The sequence below is a fragment of the Symphalangus syndactylus genome, chromosome 10, assembly GCF_028878055.3.
Source record: "Symphalangus syndactylus isolate Jambi chromosome 10, NHGRI_mSymSyn1-v2.1_pri, whole genome shotgun sequence".
NCBI classification, from domain to species: Eukaryota; Metazoa; Chordata; class Mammalia; order Primates; family Hylobatidae; genus Symphalangus; species Symphalangus syndactylus.
Genome location: NC_072432.2, coordinates 132527610 through 132551713, shown reverse-complemented (window position 1 = coordinate 132551713; position 24104 = coordinate 132527610). Strand labels below are relative to the sequence as shown.

Genomic DNA, 24104 nt, shown 5'->3' with positions numbered 1-24104 from the left:
GCATGGTCTACAAGCAATGTTATGTTGATTATCTATTTCACTTTTTTGATCATTACATTGTAAGGACTAAAGTTCCCTTGATCTTTGTTGTCTCATTAAAACACACGTTTTGAGATGGCAGGGTTGCTCACACCTGTAATCCCAACACTTTGGGAGGTTGACGCAGGAGGATCACCTGAGGCCAGGAGTTTGGGACCAGCCTGGGCAATGTAGCCAGACCATTTCTCTACAAAAATATAAAAACTTAGCCAGATGTGGTGGTGCAGGCCTGTAGTCCTAGCTACGTGGGGGGCTGAGGTAGCAAGATCAGTTGAGCCCAGGAATTCGAGGCTGCAGTGAGCTAGGATCACACCACTGCACTCCAGCCTGAGCGACAACGTGACACCTTGTCTCAAAAAAAAAAGAAGATATTTTGGTGTAGTTTTAAATTCTCGTAGAAAAGCTTCCTGAAATAGACAGTTACATTACATAAAAGTCATTCCCTTTAAGCCAACAAAAAGTTATTTGTTAAATGTATCTACCTAAATAAAGTTTTAATTGATGAAAACTATAATTTTGATTAGAAAACTTTAAAGAGATGAAAGACATTGCAATTTCTGTTTGATGTAAACTGGAAATTTTTCATTTTCTCTGTACCTAGTTATTTTGCCTTTCTGTGAAACATAACTGTTGGAATATAATCCTGCCTGCATGATAAACTGGGAGCCATCATTCAACTGTATCCACAGAGTTCCACAGAGTTTACTGTGTCACTCAAACAACATTTTTCACAAAATAGAATTCAAAAGCTGTTCTGATTTTGGAAGATGATCATTGAAAGTGGCAGAAAAGGAGTTTGTCCCAAAGTTGTAGCTGTGCAATCATATTCTTTGTAATATAACAATAGATATGTTAAATATGAGTATCTATTGCAGAGAAGATGAACTAGTCATGATGAAACTAGTCATGATTATTCTTTTAAAAGATGTCTTTCCTCTCACTGTAAAGTTTAACCCACAGAAGGAGGAGGTGATAAGGCCTTAGGGGCCTAACACTGCCAGATTGTCTATGAATACCAAAAAGGAAGGACGGCTTCCACGTTTATTTTCTTCTTTGGAAATTATAGATTTCAGTTTCTTTTTTTTTTTTTGAGACGGAGTCTCGCTCTGTCGCCCAGGCTGGAGTGCAGTGGCGCGATCTCGGCTCACTGCAAGCTCCGCCTCCCGGGTTCACGCCATTCTCCTGCCTCAGCCTCTCCGAGTAGCTGGGACTACAGGCGCCCGCCACCACGCCCGGCTAATTTTTTGTATTTTTAGTAGAGACAGGGTTTCACCGTGGTCTCGATCTCCTGACCTCGTGATCCGCCCGCCTCGGCCTCCCAAAGTGCTGGGATTACAAGCGTGAGCCACTGCGCCCTGCCAGATTTCAGTTTCAAACAAATAGAACACCCTAATTAGCATGGACCAAATATATCTTCATTTTCTCCTTGTGGCGGCTAAAGCAACTCCATCTTGGATGCTAATCCACTGTGTTGACTTCTGATTAACTCCAGTTCTAGGAATGCCTCTAAGATTACTACTTAATCTACTCTTAAGAGCATGTACTTGCTGTAAATCCTGCCGTTAAGCAAATTATTGCAATTGTCTTTCCCTATGGCATATAAGCCCTGGGTCTGGGGGTAACAGTGTGAGTATCCACCATCTCATCTCAGGGCAGATATATGGCTTCTGTTCATAAGTCCCTATTAATTTTTCTTTTTCTGAGAAACTAGATTTGCCAGCCTCTTTCTTCAGCCTGCCAGCCTCCTTGACTTTTGGGGTAGGTTTGCAGAGAATTGTTCACAGTGGAACACATTTTCAAGCTACCAACTTTACTTCCTCCTTTCCACGTGTAAGATTTCTCACACATTTTCCAAGATTTTGCAATGACTTGAATTAAATCTCTTTTGGATAGTTTTTGCTCTATCATAATACCAGACCTCAAAATCAATAGCAGGATAATTTTTTTCATCAAAATGCATTTACAGTACCTTGTAAAATAGATGACTTTGTAAAATAGAGACAGATCCTGTAGGTAGAATAAATCTGGAAGTATATTCATATTTCCTCCAGTACATTTCTGGTAAATTGTTAAACCTGTACTTACTGATGTTAGTAGGTGGATGCATTCTATCAGCAAGAGAAAACTTCCATCATTTGGATAATACATTGTAATCATATCTCCATCCCTGGATATACTAAGACCTCTTTTAGAAGTTTTGTCGATACCTCTTCTGAATGAAGTATGTTCATTATTGCCCTTTTGATTTTCAGTTAGGACTGATTTTAACTTGCACATAGTTAAAGAAGGCATAATATTTCATAATGTACATGTCTGAAAATACTTCAGGTTTTGCTGTCTTCCAAAACAATTGCTATTTCATAATCTGCCAGTACTACTTTATTTAGTGTTCTTAACTGTGCCATTGTCAAATGTGTCCTCAAAAGTAATGCACAGGCTGGGCAAGGTGGCTCACGCCTGATATCCCAGCATTTTGGGAGGTCAAAGCAGGTGGATCACTTGAGGTCAGGAGTTTGAGGCCAACCTGGCCAACATGGTGAAACCCCGTCTCTACTAAAAGTACAAAAATTAGCTGGGTGTGATGGTGAGCACCGTAATCTCAGTTACTTGGAAGTCTGTGGCAGAAGAATTGCATGAACCTGGGAGGCAGAGGTTGCAGTGAGCCGAGATCATGCTACTGCACTCCAGCCTGGGCAACAGAGTGAGACTCTGTCTCAAAAACAACAACAACAACAACAACAACAACAAAAAAGTAATGCACAAAGCATTCAGCCCATGGACCAAACATTAAATGCAAGTACATGTGCACTTTGCAATTTCTAGGGAAAGATAATTAGGAATTTTACAATAGAGAACAGTGATTTTCCAATTGAGTTGCTAGCCCCAAATTGTCAGTCTTGATGTTTACAATATGCATACAAGGTTAGAAAAGAAGTTACCAGTGTACTTACCATAATAATGAAAATGCAACATTCTTGTGATGACCTGGTGGGTGAAGTGTCAAGCTTCATCTCCTAAGAAGGTTTCCATTCTGTTCTTTAGGTGTCCGTTGCCTTCTGTATTATAGTACATTTCTAATATCAAGTCTAATCCAATCCTTGTCTTTAAACTATTTATAAAGCTCCAGTGTAGGAGGATGTTTCAACTGGCAGTGCATTTTCATCTCATTGTGGACTCTGTATTCTTACTGCTTTCTTAACTATCATCTGGACCGAAATTTCCAAACCAGTGTGTATGGACTCAACTTTGTAGACACCAGCAAATGATCCCTTACCAGGCAGATTTCCAACTTTAAAATTCTCCATCTTCTTTCTGTGGCAAGTCACAATATTTCCAGGCACCAGCCTTTGCATTCATTGGACTCAGCTCTCTGGCTGCCACTCCTATGGCAAAAGTACAACCACCTCAGCATCTCCAGGGCATCTTCCAAAGCCAGGGCCATGTCTCTGAGCTCTTGTTTTCAAAAGCTTGGGCCCTTGCTCCACATAGCAGTAATGAAGACAAAAATAAACCTTCTTCCACCCCACATCCACTGCTGTTTTATTGCTACAACATAATAAAAAGTCATGCATGGGTTGGGAATTTGAGGGGAGACTTGTGCAGTCAATTATCCAATACTGTGATAGCAAAGTTCAAAAGGAACCTAGTTCCCTTGTAAAAGAACATTTTCCAAGAGAGGAGATTGTATTGTGTAGCAGTTTGAAATATTCTGTAGTCAGATTGCCTGGGTTCAATCTTTTACTTTGTCATAGCTGCGTGGCTCTTGAAAACTACTGAACTACATTGGGTATCAATTCCCATATAGGAAAAAGAAGTACTAGTAATAGTACCTGTCTCTAGATACATTGTTTTGATCAAGTGATTAATGTATGTGACACTTTTAGGACAGTAAGAGGCACATGAAAGAATTAAGTAATTATTAGCTATCATCATTAATTTATAGTTTTAAAAAGTAGCTCTCCCAGAAGATTCCATATATTAGGTGATTCTGATGCTCATTTACAACATTTATATTTTTATGTTTACTTCTTGCATTATATATGATGCTAGGTCAACAAGCAAAATTATATGTTTGCTTATTTATTTAATGCTGGGCATTCAGGAGACAATTTTCAATGAAGGTACACCAATCAATTCAACTTTAAGGTTAAGTATCAAACTTACCTCCTGTAAAAAACATTCCTCAAATTTTCAAACCGAAAGAATCATTTTCTATTTTGTGCCACTATCACACACAATTTTCTTGTTAGTCTAACTATTACAGAGGTAATCACCCCCAAAGAAACCCAATATGATCTCTTGTCTCTGTATGCTAACTGAGATTAGAAAAAGTGTTTTACTGATATTTAAATGTCGAGCAACTAAAAGAGTGAGTGTCTGTGCTAAAGTGAGTTGAGCCATATATGTGTTATTGACATCCCCTTCTCTAGAGGTATTCCCACAGAAGCTGGATATGTTGCCTCCTATATATTATAGTAATTAAGAGCTCATCTTTAGAGCCTGACTTTGCAAATTTATACCCTAGCATTGTGTCTTCCTTGTTATATTCCTGAACAAATTTCTTGGCCTCTGGCACCTCAATTTCCTCATCTGTAAAATGAGGAGAGTAATAATATATAGAATTGCTTTGAAGATTAAATGACTATATATAAAGACCATTAGGAGCAGTAATTGATGGTGTGAGTTCTAAATATAAGTTTGCTATTTCCCAGAGGCTCTAGAGATGGAATTTCTGCCTGTGTGGGCCATTTTGTCTCATATTTAGCAAGAATCTTATAAACCATTAAATGTATGTTTATACACTTAATTTTTGGCTTGTGTGACTTCTAACCTTTAATTGTTTATTGTTTATTGACATAAAACAATTATGTGGAAATGAGCAAACTTTAATTTCTGACCATTACAACTGCATGACTGCACTAGCTCTTGTTTAAAGGGCATGAGAAGTTCAGAGTGGCGTGAACTGAGAAAAATATATCTTATTTCCTTGTGAGATTATATTTAATATAGTAGAGTGAAAAAATAGGATTAAATAATACATAAATAACTTCAACATTTAATTTGCAAAACTGAATTGCAGAAGGCAAGAGCTAAAGAATACTTTTTTGAACCTTGATATGAAAATGATACATATTTTAAGCTAAATTACCTTACTTATGGAAAACAACCATGTGAAGAAATACACCACTATGAATTTCTTTCTTTCATTCTTTTTTTTTTTTTTTTTTTTTGAGAAGGAGTCTTGCTCTGTCTCCCAGGCTGCAGTGCAGTAGGATGGTCTTGACTCACTGCAACCTCCGCTTCCTGGGTTCAAGCGATTCTCCTGCCTCAGCCTCCTGAGTAGCTGGGATTATAGGCACCCGCCACCACTCCCTGCTACTTTTTGTATTTTTAGCAGAGACGGGGTTTCACCGTGTTGGCCAGGCTGGTCTCGAACTCCTGACCTCAAGTTATCTGCCCCCCACCTCGGCCTCCCAAAGTGCAGGGATTATAGGCATGAGCCAGCGTGCCCCACCACCACTATGAATTTCTGTTTCTCCCATGACACAGACTGGGATAGAATTATCTTTAATTTCATTCAAATAGGAACCATGTTACTTAAAATACATAACATTTCATTAAAACCATCTCCTGTGATAGGATACCACCTTCACCATCTGGTGATCCCACCCTACCCCTGGAGGAGCACTCACTGCGATGTGCAGAAAATGCCTGGGATGGGGGCGGGCGAGTGGTGGGCAGAAGCAGCAGGGCTTCTCATGAAACATACCTAGCATTTTGTTGTGCCTTTCCCACTCCAGACATGATTTAATTAGAGTAATTCAGGAATCTTGGTTTCTATTTTTTTTTTTTTTTTTGAGACACAGTCTCACTCTGTCACCCAGGCTGGAGTGCAGTGGCATGATCTTGGCTCACTGCAACCTCTGCCTCCCAGGTTCAAGCGATTCTCCTCCCTTAGCCTCTCGAGTAGCTGGGATTAGAGGCACACACCACCATGCGTGGCTAAATTTTGTATTTTAGTAGAGACAGGGTTTCACCATGTTGGTCAGGCTGGTCTCGAACTCCTGACCTCATGATCCACCCGCTTCAGCCTCCCATAGTGCTGCGATTACAGGTGTGAGCCACCATGCCTGGCCCTTGGTTTCTGTTATGTGGAAACACAGAAGAGACTCTGGAGCTAGTGTTCACACCCTCTGTAGGAGCACGTGGAGCCCAGTGTCAGTCCCTGTCTCACCTACAAGGCAGCAGTGGGTGCAATTTTTATGATGATGCTCCTTACTTCCTCCCTTTCCCTCTCTCCCTTATTATCAGAATAAAGGTGATGTTCTAAAGGAGAAGGCATGACTGCAGGGTCTTTCTTTAGCAACCAGAGACTCTCTGCATGTCAATACTAATTAGGTGAAAACAACTCTGGAAGAGAGAAATGCCTGATGTGCCTGAAGTGTAGCCTTTCCAGGGTTGTGGGCCCTCAGTGCTGCAGGTGGGAGAACACAAGATAGATAGCATCTTGACCTGGAGCCAATAAAAGATCCTTAGCAGGCCAGGCACAGTGGCCCACTCCTATAATCACAGCACTTTGGGAGGCTGAGGCAGGTGGATCACCTGAGGTCAGGAGAACGAGACCAGCCTGGCCAACATGGCGAAACCCCATCTCTACTAACAATACAAAAAATTAGCTGGCCATGGTGGCGGGCACCTGTAGTCTCAGCTACTCAGGAGGCTAAAGCAGGTGAATTGTTGGAATCCGGGAGGTAGAAGTTGCAGTGAGCCCAGATCACACCATTGCACTCCAGCCTGGAGGACAGAGCAAGACTCCTTCTCAAAGAAAAAAAAAAAAGATCCTTAGCAAGTTACTTACCTATGCTAGTAGTACTTTATAGCTTCCTAATACTTCAACACCATATTCCATTCAGGCCTCACAGTAATCTTGTGAATAAGGCAGGGCTAGTGTTGTTATCCTTATTTTGCAGACATAAAATGTGACTTGCCTAAGGTCACAAAGCTGAAAGATGTCCAAATGGAACCCATGTCCTGGTCTCTTGACTCTCAGGTTAGAGACTTCTGTACCACATTTAACTCCAAGAATGTGACGGTCATTCTGGTTATCCCTGAAAACTTACACACAGGCCAGGCACGGTGGCTCATCCCTGTAATCCCAGCACTTCGGGAGGTCGAGACAGGCGGATCTTCTGAGGTCAGGAGTTTCAGACCAGCCTGGCCAACATGGTGAAAACCTGTCTCTACTAAAAATAGAAAAATTAGCTGGGCTTGGTGGTAGGCGCCTGTAATTCCCAGCTACTCAGGAGGCTGAGGCAGGAGAATTGCTTGAAACCAGGAGGCGGAGGTTGCAGTGAGCCCAGATCACACCACTGCACTCCAGCCTGGGTGACAGAGTGAGACTCTGTCTCAGGAAAAAAACAAAAACAAAAACAAAAACAAAACTTACATGCATGTGCACACACATATATGTATTTGGCAGGTGTATGTGCATGATGCATATTTACTTTTTTCATTATAGAATTGTATGTCCTCATTGCAGAAACATTGACAGAAGCATAAAGAAGAAAATGTGTCTGGCCTGATAAATACCGTTATCATTGACATTTGGTGCATTTTCTATGGAATCTAGTGAAAGTTTGCTGTGAGCAGGAAGATTTGACTTGATTTCACTGCATTACGGTGTATTTAAGAAACAATACTAAAATCGTTTTTAGAAGTTTGGTTTTTAGAAGTATATGACTACATTTCCTCCCTCAAACCTATTTGGGTATACTCGTTTAAATTTCTGCGTATTTAAAAGAGGTCAGAGCTCCTCAGAACTGAGGTTTTCATAACTTCAAAGTGCTTGCTAATCCCACACCCGTAAGACCATGGTACTTTTTCCTCCTCTCATCTTTTTTTTTTTTTTTTTTTTTTGAGACGAAGTCTCGCTCCGTCGCCCAGGCTGGAGTTCGGTGGCGTGATCTCTGCTCACTGCAAGCTCCACCTCCCGGGTTCACACCATTCTCCTGCCTCAGCCTCCCGAGTAGCTGGGACTACAGGCGCCCACCACCACGTCCGGCTAATTTTTTTGTATTTTCAGTAGAGACGGGGTTTCACCGTGTTAGCCAGATGGTCTCGATCTCCTGACCTCGTGATCCACCCACCTCGGCCTCCCAAAGTGCCGGGATTACAGGTGTGAGCCACCACACCCGGCCCCCTCCTCTCATGTTCTATAACATACTTGATTTCTGAATGACCGTTTACAATCTCATGAGTTCCTACCTAGTCATTTCATTTCCTCCCCTTTCCCTTCCAAAATTATTTTTTCCTTCAACCTAGTCTACTCCAAGTAGAGCAAAAAGAACAAAGACGTGAGTCATCAAAATTTTTTTCTCCCATTGTTAACCAACTAATTGTGTGGCCATCGGTAAGTTATTTCACCCTTCTGTGCCTCAATGTTGCCATCTTTAAAATGAAGAGCTTTGCTTTGATAATTCTTAAGTTCCTCTCAGGCTCTAGCTTCTTAGGGTTCTATTATTAAATACATACATGCCAGAATGTGAGTGCCCAATAATCTAGATCTCTCAGGAGAAGTTTTATTTCAAAGGCGAACTCTTCCTGTTAGCCCAGGTTAATTTATTCATACATTCATTTATTCTTTTATGTATTTATTGAACATAAATTTGCTAAGTGTCTACTAAAAGCTGGGATGCAGCTGGGTGCGGTGGCTCACACCTGTAATCCCAGCACTTTGGGAGGCCAAATCATGTCTTTCATAATCACATGGGATTACAGGCATGAGCCACCACACCTGGCTGCATCCCAGCACTTTGGGAGGGATGCTGTAATCCCAGCACTTTGGCCTCCCAAAGTGCTGGGATTATTATATATTCCACCAACGATAAGATACAGACATAACTTGAGCTCAGGAGTTCAAGACCAGCCTGGGCAACATAGCAAGACCCTGTTTCTACAAAAAATACAAAATTGGCTGAGCATGTTGGTGCACAGCTGTAGTCTTAGCTACTTAGGGGGCTGAGGCAGGAGGATCACTTAGGTCTGGGAGGTCAGGGCTGCAGTGAGCTGAGATCATGCCACTGCACTCCAGCCTGGGTGACAGAGTGAGACCCTGTCTCAAAAAAATAAATAAATAAATAAAGCTGGGATGTATAAATCTGGTAAACAATACAGAGTGTCCCTGGCATCAAGAAGCTTATCATGTAATGATAGACAAGTAGACGGGTAATTATGAAAAAGTCTCACATTAACATAGGGAAAGTATAGGAGTCTATTAGCCCTGCTGAAAGCAGTTTAGAGTAGGTCTCATCCAAAGAAATATTTTATTATGGTTATAAATGAAGCAACATTTATTATATCTTATGCATTTTTATTTATTATGACAGAATATATCTTATGCATTTTTATTTATTGAATGTCATTTTATTCCAACGATAAGATACAGATTACAAAACTTCTACTATAATTACACACATAATTACCTTTCCTTGTTTTCCTACAAGAAATGCACAGGTATTTTGAGGTCTTTTGTATTGCATTATTGGTAAAACATTGCATAGTATTAGTCTGTGGCTCTGTTACAATGGGTAATGACAGGAATATATGCAGATGTCTCTGCTATGATAAAAAGTGCTCTTGTTGGGTTACATTAACCTTCCTTCAAAAGGGATTTCTCGGTTGTACTTCTTACAGTCTTTAGGAAATTCATTAAATCAGTGCCTCCAGTTCCTTTGGCTTCCTGTTTTGAAGGGTCTTCAGAGGTCTTGTTCTTTGGCTGTTGGCTTGCAGGAATCAGGATGTACTTAGTCACGATTTGCAGATGGTAGCTCCTCAGGGAGACCAGAGCTTTAACACAGGCATCATAAGCTTCCCGCAGGCCAGCATCACCTTTTGAAAGGACAAACTCACGGACTGAGGGATTTGACTCTAATGAGCACAGGAAGTTCCTGTGAGCTGGTGGCATATATGTTCTCATCTTCTGGAGGAACTGAGCAGCATGTCCTATAGGAACAAGAGAAAGAGGAAATACGGATGTCACAGCATTCCCCAATCCAGAAGAGAAAGGCAGAGTGAGGTCACAGTGGGCAGGAGATCACCAATATAGCATTCACTGAGGTCAAGGTCATTCTATTTGAAGGCTAATGTTTGGCTATTAGTCTTGCTACTAGTAATCGTAATTATTGTAAAATATTATTAATTTTGAAAACTGAATGAGCTAAACTCATTTTCTCACAATAAATATTTTTGTTTGTGCTTTTTTTTTTTTTTTTTTGAGACAGAGTCTTGCTCTGTCAGCCAGGCTGGAGTGCACTGGCATGATCTCGGCTCGCTGCAACCTCTGCCTCCCGGGCTCAAGCAATCCTCCTGCCTCAGCCTCCCGAGTAGTTGAGATTTCAGGCATGCGCCACCATGCCCGGCTAATTTTGTATTTTTAGTAAAGTCAGGGTTTCTCCATGTTGGTCAGGCTGGTCTCGAACTCCTGACCTCAGATGATCTGCCTGCCTCAGCCTCCCAAAGTCCTGGGATTACAGGCATGAGCCACCGTGCCTGGCCTTTGTTTGCACTTTCTTTCTTTCTTTTCTACTGTAAGAAGCTGATGGTATAGACAAGGGGCATATATAAATCTGCATTTGACAGATTATGACTGATTCTTAAGAGAGTTTAAGAGATTGTGTTTAAATGAGTGTTCAACAATAGCAAAGACATGGAATGAACCCAGGTGCCCATCAATGGTAGATGGGACAAAGAAAATGTGGTACATGTACACCATGGAATACTACACAGTCATGAAAAAGAATGAAATCAAGTGCTTCACAGCAACATGGATGCAGCTGGAGGCCAATAGCTTAAGTTAACCTAAGTGAAGTAATGCAGAAACAGAAAACCAAATACCACATGTTCTCACCAATAAGTGGGAGTTAAATATTGAGTACACATGGACACAAAGATAAGAACAATACACAGTGAGGATTTCAAATAGGGGACGGAAGGAGGAAGGAAAGCAAAGGTTGAAAAACTACCTATTGGGCACTATGTTCTATACTTGGGTGAGGGGATCATTAGAAGCTCAAACATCAGCATCACCCATTATACCTGTGTAATAAGCCTGCACATGTATCCCCTGAATATAAAATAAAAAAATTAAATCTGATAAAAAAATTTAAAAAATAAGTGCTCAAATTAAGAAAAACTCACGTTTTTACCCAGCCCGATGCTTTCCCCTTTGACTGTTAAACAGAAGTTTAACAAAACAGAGAAAATTAAAAAGAAGTTCTTCTTGGAGCTTATTCCTCTCCTCCAGCTAAGCCCCTAGAAGGCATACAATGAATGTGGCTCATCTTTACACTTTGGTGCAGGCATTGCTCTGGGTGGCTGGGGCCATGGGACAGCCGAACAAGAGCAGGGTCCAGACTCTGCTTGTCACTCAGGTCTTTATCTCCGCACTAACAGCCCTATCTCATTTGCAGGTGACTGTCTCTTTCTGAGTCTGATCATACATTTTCAGAGCATGTGATATTGGCTTCACTGGAGTCAACCAGTCTTTATAGACATGTTCAGATTTCAAGATGGAACTTGGGTGTGAGGAAAGCTCTGACACTTTATTTTATTTTATTTTATTTTGTTTTTATTTATGTATTTTTTTTTTTTTTTTTGAGATGGAGTCTCGCACTCTTGCCCAGGCTGGAGTGCAGTGGAGCCATCTCGGTTCACTGCAAGCTCCGCCTCCCGGGTTCACGCCATTCTCCTGCCTCAGCCTCCGGAGTAGCTGGGACTCAGGCACCTGCCACCATGCCCAGCTACTTTTTTGTATTTTTAGTAGAGACAGGGTTTCACTGTGTTAGCCAGGATGGTCTCGATCTCCTGATCTTGTGATCCGCCTGCCTTGGCCTCCCAAAGTGCTGGGATTACAGGCGTGAGCCACTGCACCTGGCCTATTATTTTTTTATTTTTATTTTGAGATGGAGTTTCGCTCTTTCGCCCAGGCTAGAGTACAGTGGCACGATCTTGGCTCACTGCAACCTCTGCCCGTGGGGTTCAGGCGATTCTCCTGCCTCAGTCTCTCCAGTAGCTGGGATTAGAGGCACCCACCATCACACTCGGCTGGTTTTTGTATTTTTAGTAGAGACGGGGTTTCACCATGTTGGTCAGGCTGGTCTCAAACTCCTGACCTCAGGTGATCCACCTGCCTAGGTCTCCCAAAGTGCTAGGATTACAAGCTTGAGTCACCGCACCCGGCCAGCTCTGCCACTTTCTAGCTGGTTCACAAGGAACCTGTCACTGACTCTCATTAAGTTTCTGTATCTTCATTTTTAAAATGGGATCATGGCAACCAAATCCCTACTTGCCTGATTCTGCTAAAACTGTCAGATAAGCTCAGATGAGATGCTGATGGGAAGGTGCTTTGTAGATATCCAAATACTATTGTATTCACATAAGAGATGATTATTTCATGTTATTTTCCACTCACCTCCACCAGCAGTCTGCTGGATGCCCAGCAGGACGTCAAAGCACTGAAAGATGCTGCTTTGGCCTGCACTGCCCCCTGCAAACTCCTTTGGGTCTTTCCAGAACCCTTCATACACCAGACCATCTGACAGCTGGGGGTTGCCTTTCCAGCTATCAGAGGAAAGAAAGAAAAAAAGAAAAATCATTCTTTAGATTAATTGCTAATTTTCAGGTATCAAATCTTGCACTAGTGGTGAATAGAAGGTGACAAGAAATGGATTTCATGATCCTTTTTTCATGCCCCCTTGCCCCTGCTCATTTTCAAGCATGAGAATAATAAATAATATAATCCTGAGCAGATTTGGCATAAATATTCTAGGAATGGAATCTTACCTTTGTACTAGCACAGACCACTCTTTTTAAAATAACTAGCTTTCCTGTCCCCCACTCCAGTACATTCCTGGCCAAGTGATAACAGAACAGTCTAGTATTTTTCTACCATGTGAATTTTTGGATGTAAATTGTTAGCCAAACCCAATGGATATTAGGGACCATCCAAGAGAATTTGGTGGTGTTCTTTGTTAAGTGAGAGCAAACAAATTCAAACATAAGACTACATACCCAGACAAATATACGCGAAGAACACTGAAAAATGCTGTTGGGTTCACATGATCTGTAAAAAGATGGAATGTGCAGCATCAGAGGTATACAGGGAAATCAAGGTGTCATGTACAACTGATAATGGATTTTGGCACAGGCTGCAGGAAAAAGCATTAGGTCAGTCTGTGCTAAACAAAGCCCCTGCAGATAAGCGTTCACTCTCCTGCCCTCTTCCAGGAAGCCCATTAAACTGTAACTATTTATTTAACACTACTTTACATGCTTACTGACGTAACAGATAAACTGTTTACATAAAGAAACAAACCAAAGACAAAAAAAACAAATCAAAACAAACCAAAACAAAACCCCAGAAACTAGATCTCCCTCTCTATTTTTAAAATTTTAAAAACTCGTTTGGAGACAGCGTCTCACTTCATCACTCAGGCTGGAATGTAGTGATCTTAGCTCACTGCAGCCCCAACTCCTGGGCTCAAGCAATCTTCCCACCTCAGCCTCCCAAGTAGCTGGAAACTACACATATGAGCCACCGCACTCAGCCTCCTACCCTACTTGATTTGAAAATCTAGCTTCTTGCCAAGGACTAAATAGCAATAACTCAAAACCCAGAGATAAACAATCATGTATTTGTTGAGTCAGTTCAGTAGGGCAGATTTCCTATTGCAAATTACTGCTTATGCACTTTTTTGTGTGTTTTTTTTGTGGGTAGTTTTTTAGCTGTTAATTTTGCAACAACTTTTGAGCCCGATGACTTTCCTGCGTTGTTTCTTAATTTGTAAAAAAAAAAAAAAAAACAGAATTAGGAAAGAGTTCTTATCAAGCAGAAGCTATTTTTTTTTTTCGGAACTTAAAACCACCCTCCCATGTGGAAAGTTTCTCTAAGGTTTTTAGTTGGAGGCAATGAAGTTCCTTAGCGTTAAATAGACCCAGCTTGGAATTCTGGCTTCACTGTCTGTGGAATCTGAAGTCATTTACTCTGTCTTTCTGAATTTAGATGACTTTACTTGTAAAATGGAGATAACAAAACCTACCACATAGAAAGTGTAATGGTTTAGTAAGATAAAATACCTAAAGTGAAAACATACTAAGTGATAGTTGCTTTTTGCTTCCCTTTTTTCCAACTATTCTATACCTGGAACATTTGACCTGTCAGCCTAGACTATTGCACTGCATACAAACTTGCCGTGGATTTGGTGAAACTCTTGAAGAGCTTTCTCCAGGCAAGAAGCTATTTCCAACAGCGCCTTTAGCAAAGTGTCCCGTTCTTGCATTTGCATTGCCTTGAATACAGTAGGAATTACCTAAAACAAACAAACAGACAAAGAAAACGCAAACATTTAAGGTTTTCTTTCTTTTCTTTCTTTCTTTCTTTTTTTGAGACGGAGTCTCGCTCTGTCGCCCAGGCTGGGGTGCAGTGGCGTGATCTCAGCTCACTGCAAGCTCTGCCTCCTGGGTTCACACCATTCTCTTGCCTCAGCCTCCCGAGCAGCTGGGACTATAGGCGCCCACCACCATGCCCGGCTAATTTTTATATTTTTAGTAGAGACAGGGTTTCGCCATGTTGGCCAGGCTGGTCTCGAACTCCTGACTTCAAGTGATCCGCCCACTTCAGCCTCCCAAAGTGCTGGGATTACAGGTGTGAGCCACTGTAGCCCGGCCAAATTCCCCCGTCTTAATCCATAAATTAAATTTGGGATTTTTACATTTCTTTCCTAGGCTGGACACTCTATTTGACTAATTTCCTTATATTTATAGAAGCTTGGATTTGTTTTTATTCACATAGCATTTAATTTAGAGATATTTATATAGTTGTGTATGTTTCATTTCTATTTTTGATAATCAAAACTATTGAATTTATGACACTGTATCATAGTTCCAAAGCCAGATTTTATTGAAAATTTTTATTTCCTACAGAGGTTTCAAGTTGGATTTTAAGTATATGGCTCTGAGATTTTATATTTTAGGTAATACACAAAAATAAATAATTGATCCTTTACCCCCAACTAAATGATCCCATGTTGTACTTGTTAAGGATAAAGTTAACTCATGCTTCGTATAGTTTAGGCTCCGAAGTGATTGCTCTGCTTACGTAAATTGACGTATAAATTTTGAAGTGAGAATAGACTTACTTTGATTGCAGAAGCAGCTGCTATTTCCACCAACAGAGAGACCAGGAAGAATCCTTTACTGCAATCTCCATCACGAAATGAGAACAAAACGTCCATGTTCCTGAGGAAATTGGATAAGCAAAGCAAGAAGTTTAGCAAAAATTATGGGATATTTTTTGACATTTTTATTTCTGCTATTTTAGTTTCAACATAATCTTATGAGAGAGGTGTGGCAGGCCTTACTATCTCCATTATGTAGCTGGGAATATTAAGACTCCGTTTTTAGGCCCATTTTCTAAGATCATAATTATAATTAATAGTAAGTAGACTAAACTGAGACCTAAAATTTCATATTAGAACTCAGAACTAGGGCCGGGCATGGTGGCTCAAACCTGTAATTCTGGCACTTTAGGAGGCCAAGGCGGGTGGATCACCTGAGGTCAGGAGTTCGAGACCAGCCTGGCCAATGTGGTGAAACCCTGTCTCTACTAAGAATACAAAAATTAGGTGGGCGTGGTGGTGGGCGCCTGTAATCCCAGCTACTCGGGAGGCTGAGGCAGGAGAATTACTTGAACACAGGAGGAGGAGGTTGCAGTGAGCCAAGATCGCTCCATTGCACTCCAGCCTGGGCGACAAGAGCGAGACTCGTCTCAGAAAACAAACAAACAAAACAAAACAACAACAACAAAAAACACTCAGAACTAGAAATTTTCAAACTAGTTCTGTTTCTATTATCCTGTTAACTTCTCACAGGCATTTATATTACCATACGTATATACTCAATGTTTACAGAGATATCTGTGAGGTAGAGTTTTAAGAGGTAGTCTTTTGTTTAAATAATTATATTCATATTCATATTTTAATTTGTGAGCCTAATTCAATTTCTCAGTGGTTTATCTGCCTTACAAAGGAATTGACTGCGAAATTCAAATAACTTATTAGACCCTATTTTTCTTTTTAATTGAAGTTTGGGCATTGGTGCAAACATAGTCTTAGTATCTGTATATCTATGAGCTTTGTGGTGGTTAAATTCATGGTATCTGAAGCCAGACCATCTCTGCAACTCACTTGCTGTGTGACCTTGAGCAAGATATGACATCGTCTGCCTTGGTGTTCTCATCCGTAAAGTGGGACTGTCTGCTGATGTCATCCTCCTTTCTAAAAACCTTCCAGTTTCTCCCTTAAGATACTGTTTTAACTCCTTATCATAGCTAATAAAATCCTACATAATCTTTTTTTTTTTTTTTTTTTGAGATGGAGTCTTGCTCTGTCACCCAGGCTGGAATGCAGTGGCATGATTTCTGCTCACTGCAACCTCCACCTCCTGGGTTCAATTGATTCTCCTGCCTCAGCCTCCTGAGTAGCTGAGATTACAGGTGCCCGCCACCAGGCCCGGCTAATTTTTTGTATTTTTAGTAGAGATGGGTTTCACCACGTTGGCCAGGCTGGTCTTGAACTCCTGACCTCAGGTGATCTGCCTGCCTTGGCCTCCCAAAGTGCCGGGATTACAGGCGTGAGCCATGCGCCCAGCCCAGGTTTTCCATCTCTTAGCCTATGTTTAATATATATTACAGGTCAAAAGTAGTAAGGATTGGGTCAAAAAGAACAAGTTGGTATATGGTTACTTATTGACACTGGTAACTAGTTATGGACATAGGAGTTATTAAGTCATAGATACACAGATGTATGTGCATTTTGTATGTTTGCATATTAATTTCCTATAGATGTATTTGAGTAGTATTCTTGTATATATCTATAGCTATAATATCAGATAGACATAGTTGTAACACAATCATAGATACAATTAAAGACTGAGATTATTTGTTCCCTAAATAATCACTTAAATTATTTTTTGGCTGAATTCAATTAATCATTTAAAAATGCATTTGGAGTCTACTGATAAACCTACATTCAACTATAAGTAACAAATAATTTTTAGAATCAAACAAGAATCAGATACTTACTCATAAGTCAGGGGCCTTATGAAAGCAGCCATGAAGCAATGGACCAATTGGAAGGGAGAAAGAAAACCAATTTAACATCAAATAATGATGAGCTGTTGCTATTTGATTGAATACTACTATCAGAGGTAAGACATAGGTAAAAAGAAAAAGTGTATTAAAATATTTCTTCAGTAGGCATTACATTTAAATTAATAACTTACAAATGAATTAAATAATTAAATATGCAAGGAACATACATGGACAGTCAAAACTAGTTGTTTTATTTTTATTTTTTTGAGACGGTCTCATTCTGTCACCCAGGCTGGTGTGCAGTGGCACGAACATGGCTCACTGCAGCCTCAACTTCTTGGGCTCAAGAGATCCTCCTGCCTTAACTCCCTGTGTAGCTGGGACCACAGACATATGCCACCATTCTCAGGGAATTTTTTTTTTTAAACTAATTTTTAATAAGAAGAAACTTTCTAGATTGAATCCTTTCATTTTATGACATTCCCATTTGCAGAATATTTTTCTACAGGCACACAGCCAGAGACGTGGGCTTTGGTTCTCCCTTTCCTTTATTGTAGCAGATCTTATGCCTAAATGGGTAAAAATCAGCTATATCCTGAGCAGACTGCTCTGAAAAACCAGTCATTGCTGCCTGTAATTAAAGATGTGTTGACACTTAACCACAATTGGCTGCTAAAAAATTAAATTAATAGAATCTCAAAAACATGCTCATCAAAAGAAGCCAGACACAAAAGTCTATACTCTGTGATTTCATTGATATGAAACCCAATAACAAAAATCATCTAATTTTTGATAAGGCAAATAAGAATATATTTGTCTGTGGCAGGAAAGGGAATTGGAAGAGGCACAAAGAAATTTTCTGAGGTGATAAAAATATTCTGTATCTTACTGAGAATGGTGGGTGTATGTATGTATATAATACTTAAATTCAAGCTGAACGCTTAAGATTTGTGCATTTTACTGTGTTAACTATACACCTGTCATATATATGTACATTTGTAGTGGTAGACACAGCAGTCCAAGAAACCGTACCCAACCGAGGAACTGAGAGGAACCATACCCAACTGAGAGGAAAACTGTGCTGCCCAAAATTAAGCCAATGAACAATCCCTGTTTTATTTAATCGGCACACACTCCAAAAATTCCTGTTGTTATCACTGTATACATACTTATTAGGATCCTTTTTCTTCCAGTTTGCCAAGACACAGTCTGCATAAACCAGAATGGGAGGCAGTTCCAGTTTCTTGGAGAGTTGGCAGTAAGGAACAGCAATATTTCTTGGCAAGACCTGATTAAAATGCAGTAGTTAGATTTTTTGTTGTTGTTTGTTTGTTTTTTTTTTTTTGAGATGGAGTCTTGCTCCTGTCGCCCAGGCTGGAGTGCAGTGGCAGGATCTCGGCTCACTGCAACCTCTGCCTCCCAGGTTCAAGCGATTCTCCCACCTCAGCCTCTCGAGTAGCTGGGATTATAGGCACCTGCCACCACGCCTGGCTATTTTTTATATTTTTAGTAGAGATGGGGTTTCACCATGTTAGCCAAGTTGCTCTTGAACTCCTGACCTCAGGTGATCCTCCGGCCTCGGCCTCCCAAAGTGCTGGGGGGCCCACGTGTGTTTTAAAGGTTAGATATTGCAGTCTGTATTAGTTTTATGTAATTAGGGTTGCCAGATAAAATACAGGATGAAAAATGAAGTAAAAGACTAAAAATATAATAATGATAACAGTTGACATGTCAAGCCAGGGCATATTTTCTTTATCATTTTGTCCTGTTATCTAAACTTTGCATGATGCAGTTATAACGCTTTTAGAAAATTTTTGGAAAGTTAAATGTAAATTAGATGAAAATCTGTCACATAGCATAAGAAATCTGAGAAAATCTCCAAACCTTACGGACATCTCCATCACCTTTGCCCCACACATATGCCATGGTGATGCATCCCAGAACTAGATGTGCAAGGCGCTGTGACTTGTGGTCTGTGAGATGATCAATGCTGAGCATGTTTAACTGAAAACAAATGGAGCAATTGACTCAAATCAATCTCGGTAATGTTTTATGCTTCAAAACCAAGTTAACAATGTTAAGAAGATATACAAGAAGAAAAATGTAATACGTATGTCAAACCTTCTCAACTCTTTCTCGAAGTTGGCCAGACTCTATGAGATCAGGCAGATGTTTAGCAATGAACATCCAGTCATTATAAAAATCAGGTAGATTTTCCTTGGAAAAAAAAAAAGATCTTTATTTACTAGTAGCAGTTATTGTAGATTTGGCTTCCCACTGATAGTATGCCTTGCCTCCACATCCATTCTGTGCAGTGTTGCCCTCGCATATGGCTTACCTGTCTGGAAACACCAGTCTCTGTCCTGTCATGTGCACACGTGGGGCCGAAGACCCTCTCTGTGTTCCACCTCTTCCTCTCTCTTCAAACACTGCCATTTGCAGCTTTTCAAAGTTCACCTCAAAGGTTTCACTAAAATCCTCCTGACTACTCTATTTGAAACCAATCTCCTCCACTATAAATTCTACGGATTATGCCTTTTCATATTGTTAAACAATTATTACCTGCTACTTTGGTTTTTCTTTTCTTTTCTTCTCTTTTTTGAATTGGAGTCTCACTCTGTTACCCAGGCTGGAGTGCAATGGCGCAATCTTGGCTCACTACAACCTCTGCCTCCTGGGTTCAAGCAATTCTCCTGCCTCAACCTCCCAAGTAGCTGGGATTACAGGCATGAGCCACCATGCCCGGCTAATTTTTGTATTTTTAGTAGAGATCGGGTTTTGCCATGTTGGCCAAGTTGGTCTCGACCTCCTGACCTCAGGTGATCTGCCTGCCTCGGCCTCCCAAAGTGCTGGGATTACAGGCATGAGCCACTGCGCCTGGCCTACTTTGGTTTATCTTGGCTAGATTTTAAGTTCTTTGAATGGAAGAAGAATGAGATGTGTTAAATGTCAATAGTGGACTAGGCACTCTGCTCAATAATTTCATATATATAAAATATATATATTTAATTATTGTAATGGCCCAAGAAGTTATCTCTGCATCATAAATAAGGAAACCCAGGCTTATACAGTTTACATAATGATTTTTGTATATTGAGTTTATTGTCAAGTTTCCAACTTTCAAAAGAAATGTAATAAATATATTTTTGTTGTTTTTATTCTGTGTTTCACCATCTAGTACATCTTATTTTTTTGGTTGTTGTGATTTTCCCCAAATAACAGAATACTTTTTTGTTCTGCACGTTGATTACCATTTTATTTGACAGCACTTTCAACAAGTATAAAATTTAATCAGTAATATGCTCTGGTTCAGAGGATCCCTAAATGGTATAATATAAATTAAAAATGAATCATACTGAGGATCATTCAAATTCTGCTAGATTAGAGATTGTGCCTTGTATCTACATGGAATCAGAAAACATACTATTTTCCTTTGGACTAAGAAGCAGATAGATTATGAGAGATAAAACAGACACTTTTTGGTTCATAATTTCTAGGAAAGATCTTCAGTGAAGAAATAAAAGTAACCAATAATTTTTTTTCATGTTTCCGGGACAGTGAATCTAGCTTCTGCAGCATCTCAGCTAGCAGAATTATTATTATTGTTACTATTTTCAGGCAGGACCTCACTCTGTCACCCAGGCTGGAGTGCAGTGGCGCAATCTCAGTTCACTGTAACATCCGCCTCCCAGGTTCAAATAATTCTCCTGTGTTAGCCTCTCGAGTAGCTGGGACTATGGGCACACCAACATGCTGGGTAATTTTTTTTTGCATTTTTAGTAGAGTTGGGGGTTTCACCATGTTGGCCAGGCTGGTCTCAAACTCCTGTCCTCAAGTGATCCACCCACCTTAGCCTCCCAAAGTGCTGGGATTACAGGTGTAAGCCACTGCACCTTGTCAGAATTATTATTATTATTATTTTCTGAGACAGAGTCTCGCTCTGTCACCCAGGCTGGAGTGCAGCGGCGTGATCTCAGCTCACTGCAACCTCTGACTCCCAGGTTCAAGCAATTCTCCTGCCTCAGCCTCCTGAGTAGCGAGGATTACAGGTGTATGCTACTATGCCCGGCGAATTTTTGTATTTTTTTAGTAGAGATGGGGTTTCACCACATTGGCCAGGCTGGTCTCGAACTCCTGACCTCGTGATCCACCCGCCTCGGTCTCCCAAAGTGCTGGGATTACAGGCGTGAGCCACCCGTCCCCAGCCGAGAATCTTTTTTTTAAGTAGCCAAGGAAGAGTTTTGTTTGTTTTCTTTTGGGGTTTTGCTTTACCCTTTGGAATCTGTTTTACAGGTATTCATAATTATCACAGTTGTTGCATTTTTAAGGAGAATCGAATCTCTGAGAAAAAAACCCATGATACAAAGCTTAGTAGTTTCTGAAAAAGCTGGTTTTGTTGTACCATTGATAAGTACATCCTTGAAATCATCCAGTCCCGGCATTTTTGTAGATATGCGGGCAAATAGCAAGTTTGAGTATTATTGATTTGCATGAATAAAGCAAACTAGTGCTTTTGGCAATAAAATTAAAGCATATTTTTCATTTTCTTTAATTAACAATCTGAAGAGGAAAATTAGATTGGAAGGAGGTAGATGCTTTAAATTTGCCAGTATCACCAAAGTGTTTACAGGATTTCATTTCTAAGCACAGTTAGATTGGAATCTCTGACTAAACATTTCCTGTGTTTAAAGGTGCTCTCCAGTGTGTGGACTGTAACTGTTTGAGCTACAAACAAAAATATACTCGTCTACAGATTTATTGTAACATGTTCATAGAAATCTTCTCCTGGAATCCCATGTACCTTGTTAAACTGAAGACTGAAAGAAAGAAAATAAGCAATATCTTATTATCCCTTCTTAAGAGAGGCAGTGCGGAATAATAGTTTTAAGATGATAGACTCTGGAGACAGGCTGCTTAGGCTCATACTGGCCTCTGGCACTTGCTAGCTACATAGTTGGATAATTACATTCTGCATGCCTTATACTTCTCATTAGGAACATGAGGATAAAAACATACATACCTGGCTGGGCGCAGTGGCTCACGCCTGTAATCCCAGCACTTTGGGAGGCCAAGACCGGTGGATCACCTGAGGTCAGGAGTTCAAGACCAGCCTGGCCAACATGGTGAAACCCTGTCTCTACTAAAAATACAAAAATTAGCCGGGCGTGGTGGCAGGTGCCTATAATCCCAGCTACTTGGGAGGCTGAGGCAGGAGAATCGCTTGAACCTGGGAGGCAGAGGTTGCAGTGAGCTGAGATCGTGCCACTGCACTCCAGCCCAGGTGACAGAGCGAGACTCTATCTCAAAAAGTAATAATAATAATAATAAAAATAAATAACATACATACCTTTTGGGACGGCTATGAGAATGGAAAGGGTTAATTTGTAAATTGCTTAGAAAAATGCTGTATTTGATAATTAAAATATTGATGATAAATTGGTTTACATAGCATTCATTAGAAGACAGATTAGAAAATATAGTTTTTAAGGCAAACCTTTTTTCCACATGCCTTGCACTTTATAGGTAAAACTTGCAAACAAGAAAAAAGGTAGTTCAGACTCTCACTTGAATCTTATGCTCAGTAAATAGCAAGCAATGATCATATAACATGGAAGGTGCTCGATGTGCAATATCATAAACCCCATCAAATTAGAACACATGTTTTGCATAATTTAAGTTATATCCCTAAGAGAAAGGGATTTCTGTTTGACTCATGGCTCATTTAAAACTCTGGCTTTTTCAAAACACCTTTTCTCAAAATACAACTGTAATAACCTCATTGTTTGTATTTTACTGTATAATTCTGATGTAAAGCTGATATACTTTCTATAGTTTCCTTTCTCACCACTCTCCATATCCATGTTAGGTAAGTAAGAAATGCATAGATGACTCCATTTCTAGGGAGAAAATGTAAGACAAATTAAGTGAGATGCAGTTATTACAGCTCTCTAATTTTTACACTGCTTTATGTGTTTGTTTACTAGAAGTTACTAAACCACAGTTGTTCAGTAGAAGTTAACTTGGCCAGGTAAGGAATGAGAAGAAGAATGCATTTTCCCACATTTTAGTGCCTTCTCTTACCTGTGGATTTGGCAGAGCAAAGCCCACTTCTTCATCAATATGGTACTCTTTACTGATTGTCCAGGAGTTTTCCACAGCGTGTGCCATTCTTATAGTCTGCTCCTCTGGTGCCCCTCAGTGTCTGAAGAGTTTTCAGAGCATCTTATAATAGTTGCTGCCACAGCCAATGACCATAGTTTATCACAGGGGCAGTGAGAAATTACTTCCACTTTTGGAATGGTTTCATTTTCTAGTTTCTTTGTTTGTAATATGAAAACCAATAAAACCACAAAAGCATCTCTGTGCATCATATGTAGAAAGTGAAAGTTTGTATTCCATATGAAATTTGTAATCATTAAGCACATCATTTTCTTACTGCCATATGGGAAACCAGAAAGGCCCGAAGGAAAACACAGAACTACGAAAACAGGTGGCCAGAGAAGAACATTTTACTTTATGGAAACTTTTAAATCTTTCAATGAAAATGAAGGCTACAGTCCTAAACTCTCATTTAGTTATTTCTCATTGGCTTTCTTTTAGGCTTCTACGGTTCTTTGAAAATATCAGTGTCATGTTTCAGCAGCCCAGAAACACAACTGTGTTATACTCAACTATTAGTCAATGGCTCTGAAGTAGGAAAAAAATAGAAGCACATGAAAAATTAGCAACATAGTAACTCTCCACTTTCTTATTTTTCCTATTGAGACTTTTGTCAGTTTTTCCAATGATAGCATTTGCCCTTCTCACATCTCTAATAAGTAACTTTTAGGAAGATTGCCTTGCATCTAACTGTACCTGACTGCCAGGGGCTGATGAGGCAACAGTCTGGCATATTTGGATACTTTGTAATATGTCAAAA

At 40.1% G+C, this 24104-nt stretch overlaps 2 protein-coding genes across 3 annotated transcripts in view; both read right to left on the bottom strand.

The window, feature by feature from the left end:
* The window catches only part of IDO2 (indoleamine 2,3-dioxygenase 2), an 87111-nt gene extending 83556 nt beyond the window's left edge, over nt 1–3555 (bottom strand). Inside the window, exon 1 of the mRNA XM_055296383.2 lies at nt 2991–3555. Coding sequence (XP_055152358.2) covers nt 2991–3012 — 22 coding nt within the window. The 5' untranslated portion in view covers nt 3013–3555. The remainder of the gene's footprint in view (nt 1–2990) is intronic.
* A 5791-nt stretch (nt 3556–9346) lies between these two features.
* Nucleotides 9347–23438, bottom strand: IDO1 (indoleamine 2,3-dioxygenase 1). Of its 2 annotated transcripts, XM_055296382.2 has the most exons (10): nt 23267–23438; nt 19307–19402; nt 19070–19189; nt 18355–18473; nt 17177–17191; nt 15234–15333; nt 14288–14405; nt 13108–13159; nt 12509–12657; nt 9347–10041 (listed from the first exon to the last, which is right to left on the bottom strand). In XM_055296382.2, exons 1-10 carry the CDS (start codon nt 23351–23353, stop codon nt 9689–9691), a joined length of 1209 nt encoding a protein of 402 aa, XP_055152357.1. In that variant the 5' UTR covers nt 23354–23438; the 3' UTR covers nt 9347–9688. The 2 variants fall into 2 exon arrangements, with proteins under 2 accessions (XP_055152357.1, XP_063467544.1); XM_063611474.1 differs by lacking the exon at nt 17177–17191 and having other exon boundaries at nt 23267–23424.
* Nucleotides 23439–24104: the final 666 nt, after the last annotated feature.

Bases quoted from the DNA above. Each gene is read 5' to 3' on its own strand.
- IDO1 (XM_055296382.2), bottom strand. From the start codon at position 23,353: ATGGCACACGCTGTGGAAAACTCCTGGACAATCAGTAAAGAGTACCAT. The intron at 19,403-23,266 runs GTAAGAGAAGGC...TTTTTTTCCAAG, and splicing joins TTGCTCTGCCAAATCCACAG to GAAAATCTACCTGATTTTTA. The intron at 19,190-19,306 runs GTTTGACATACG...ATTTGTTTTCAG, and splicing joins TTCGAGAAAGAGTTGAGAAG to TTAAACATGCTCAGCATTGA.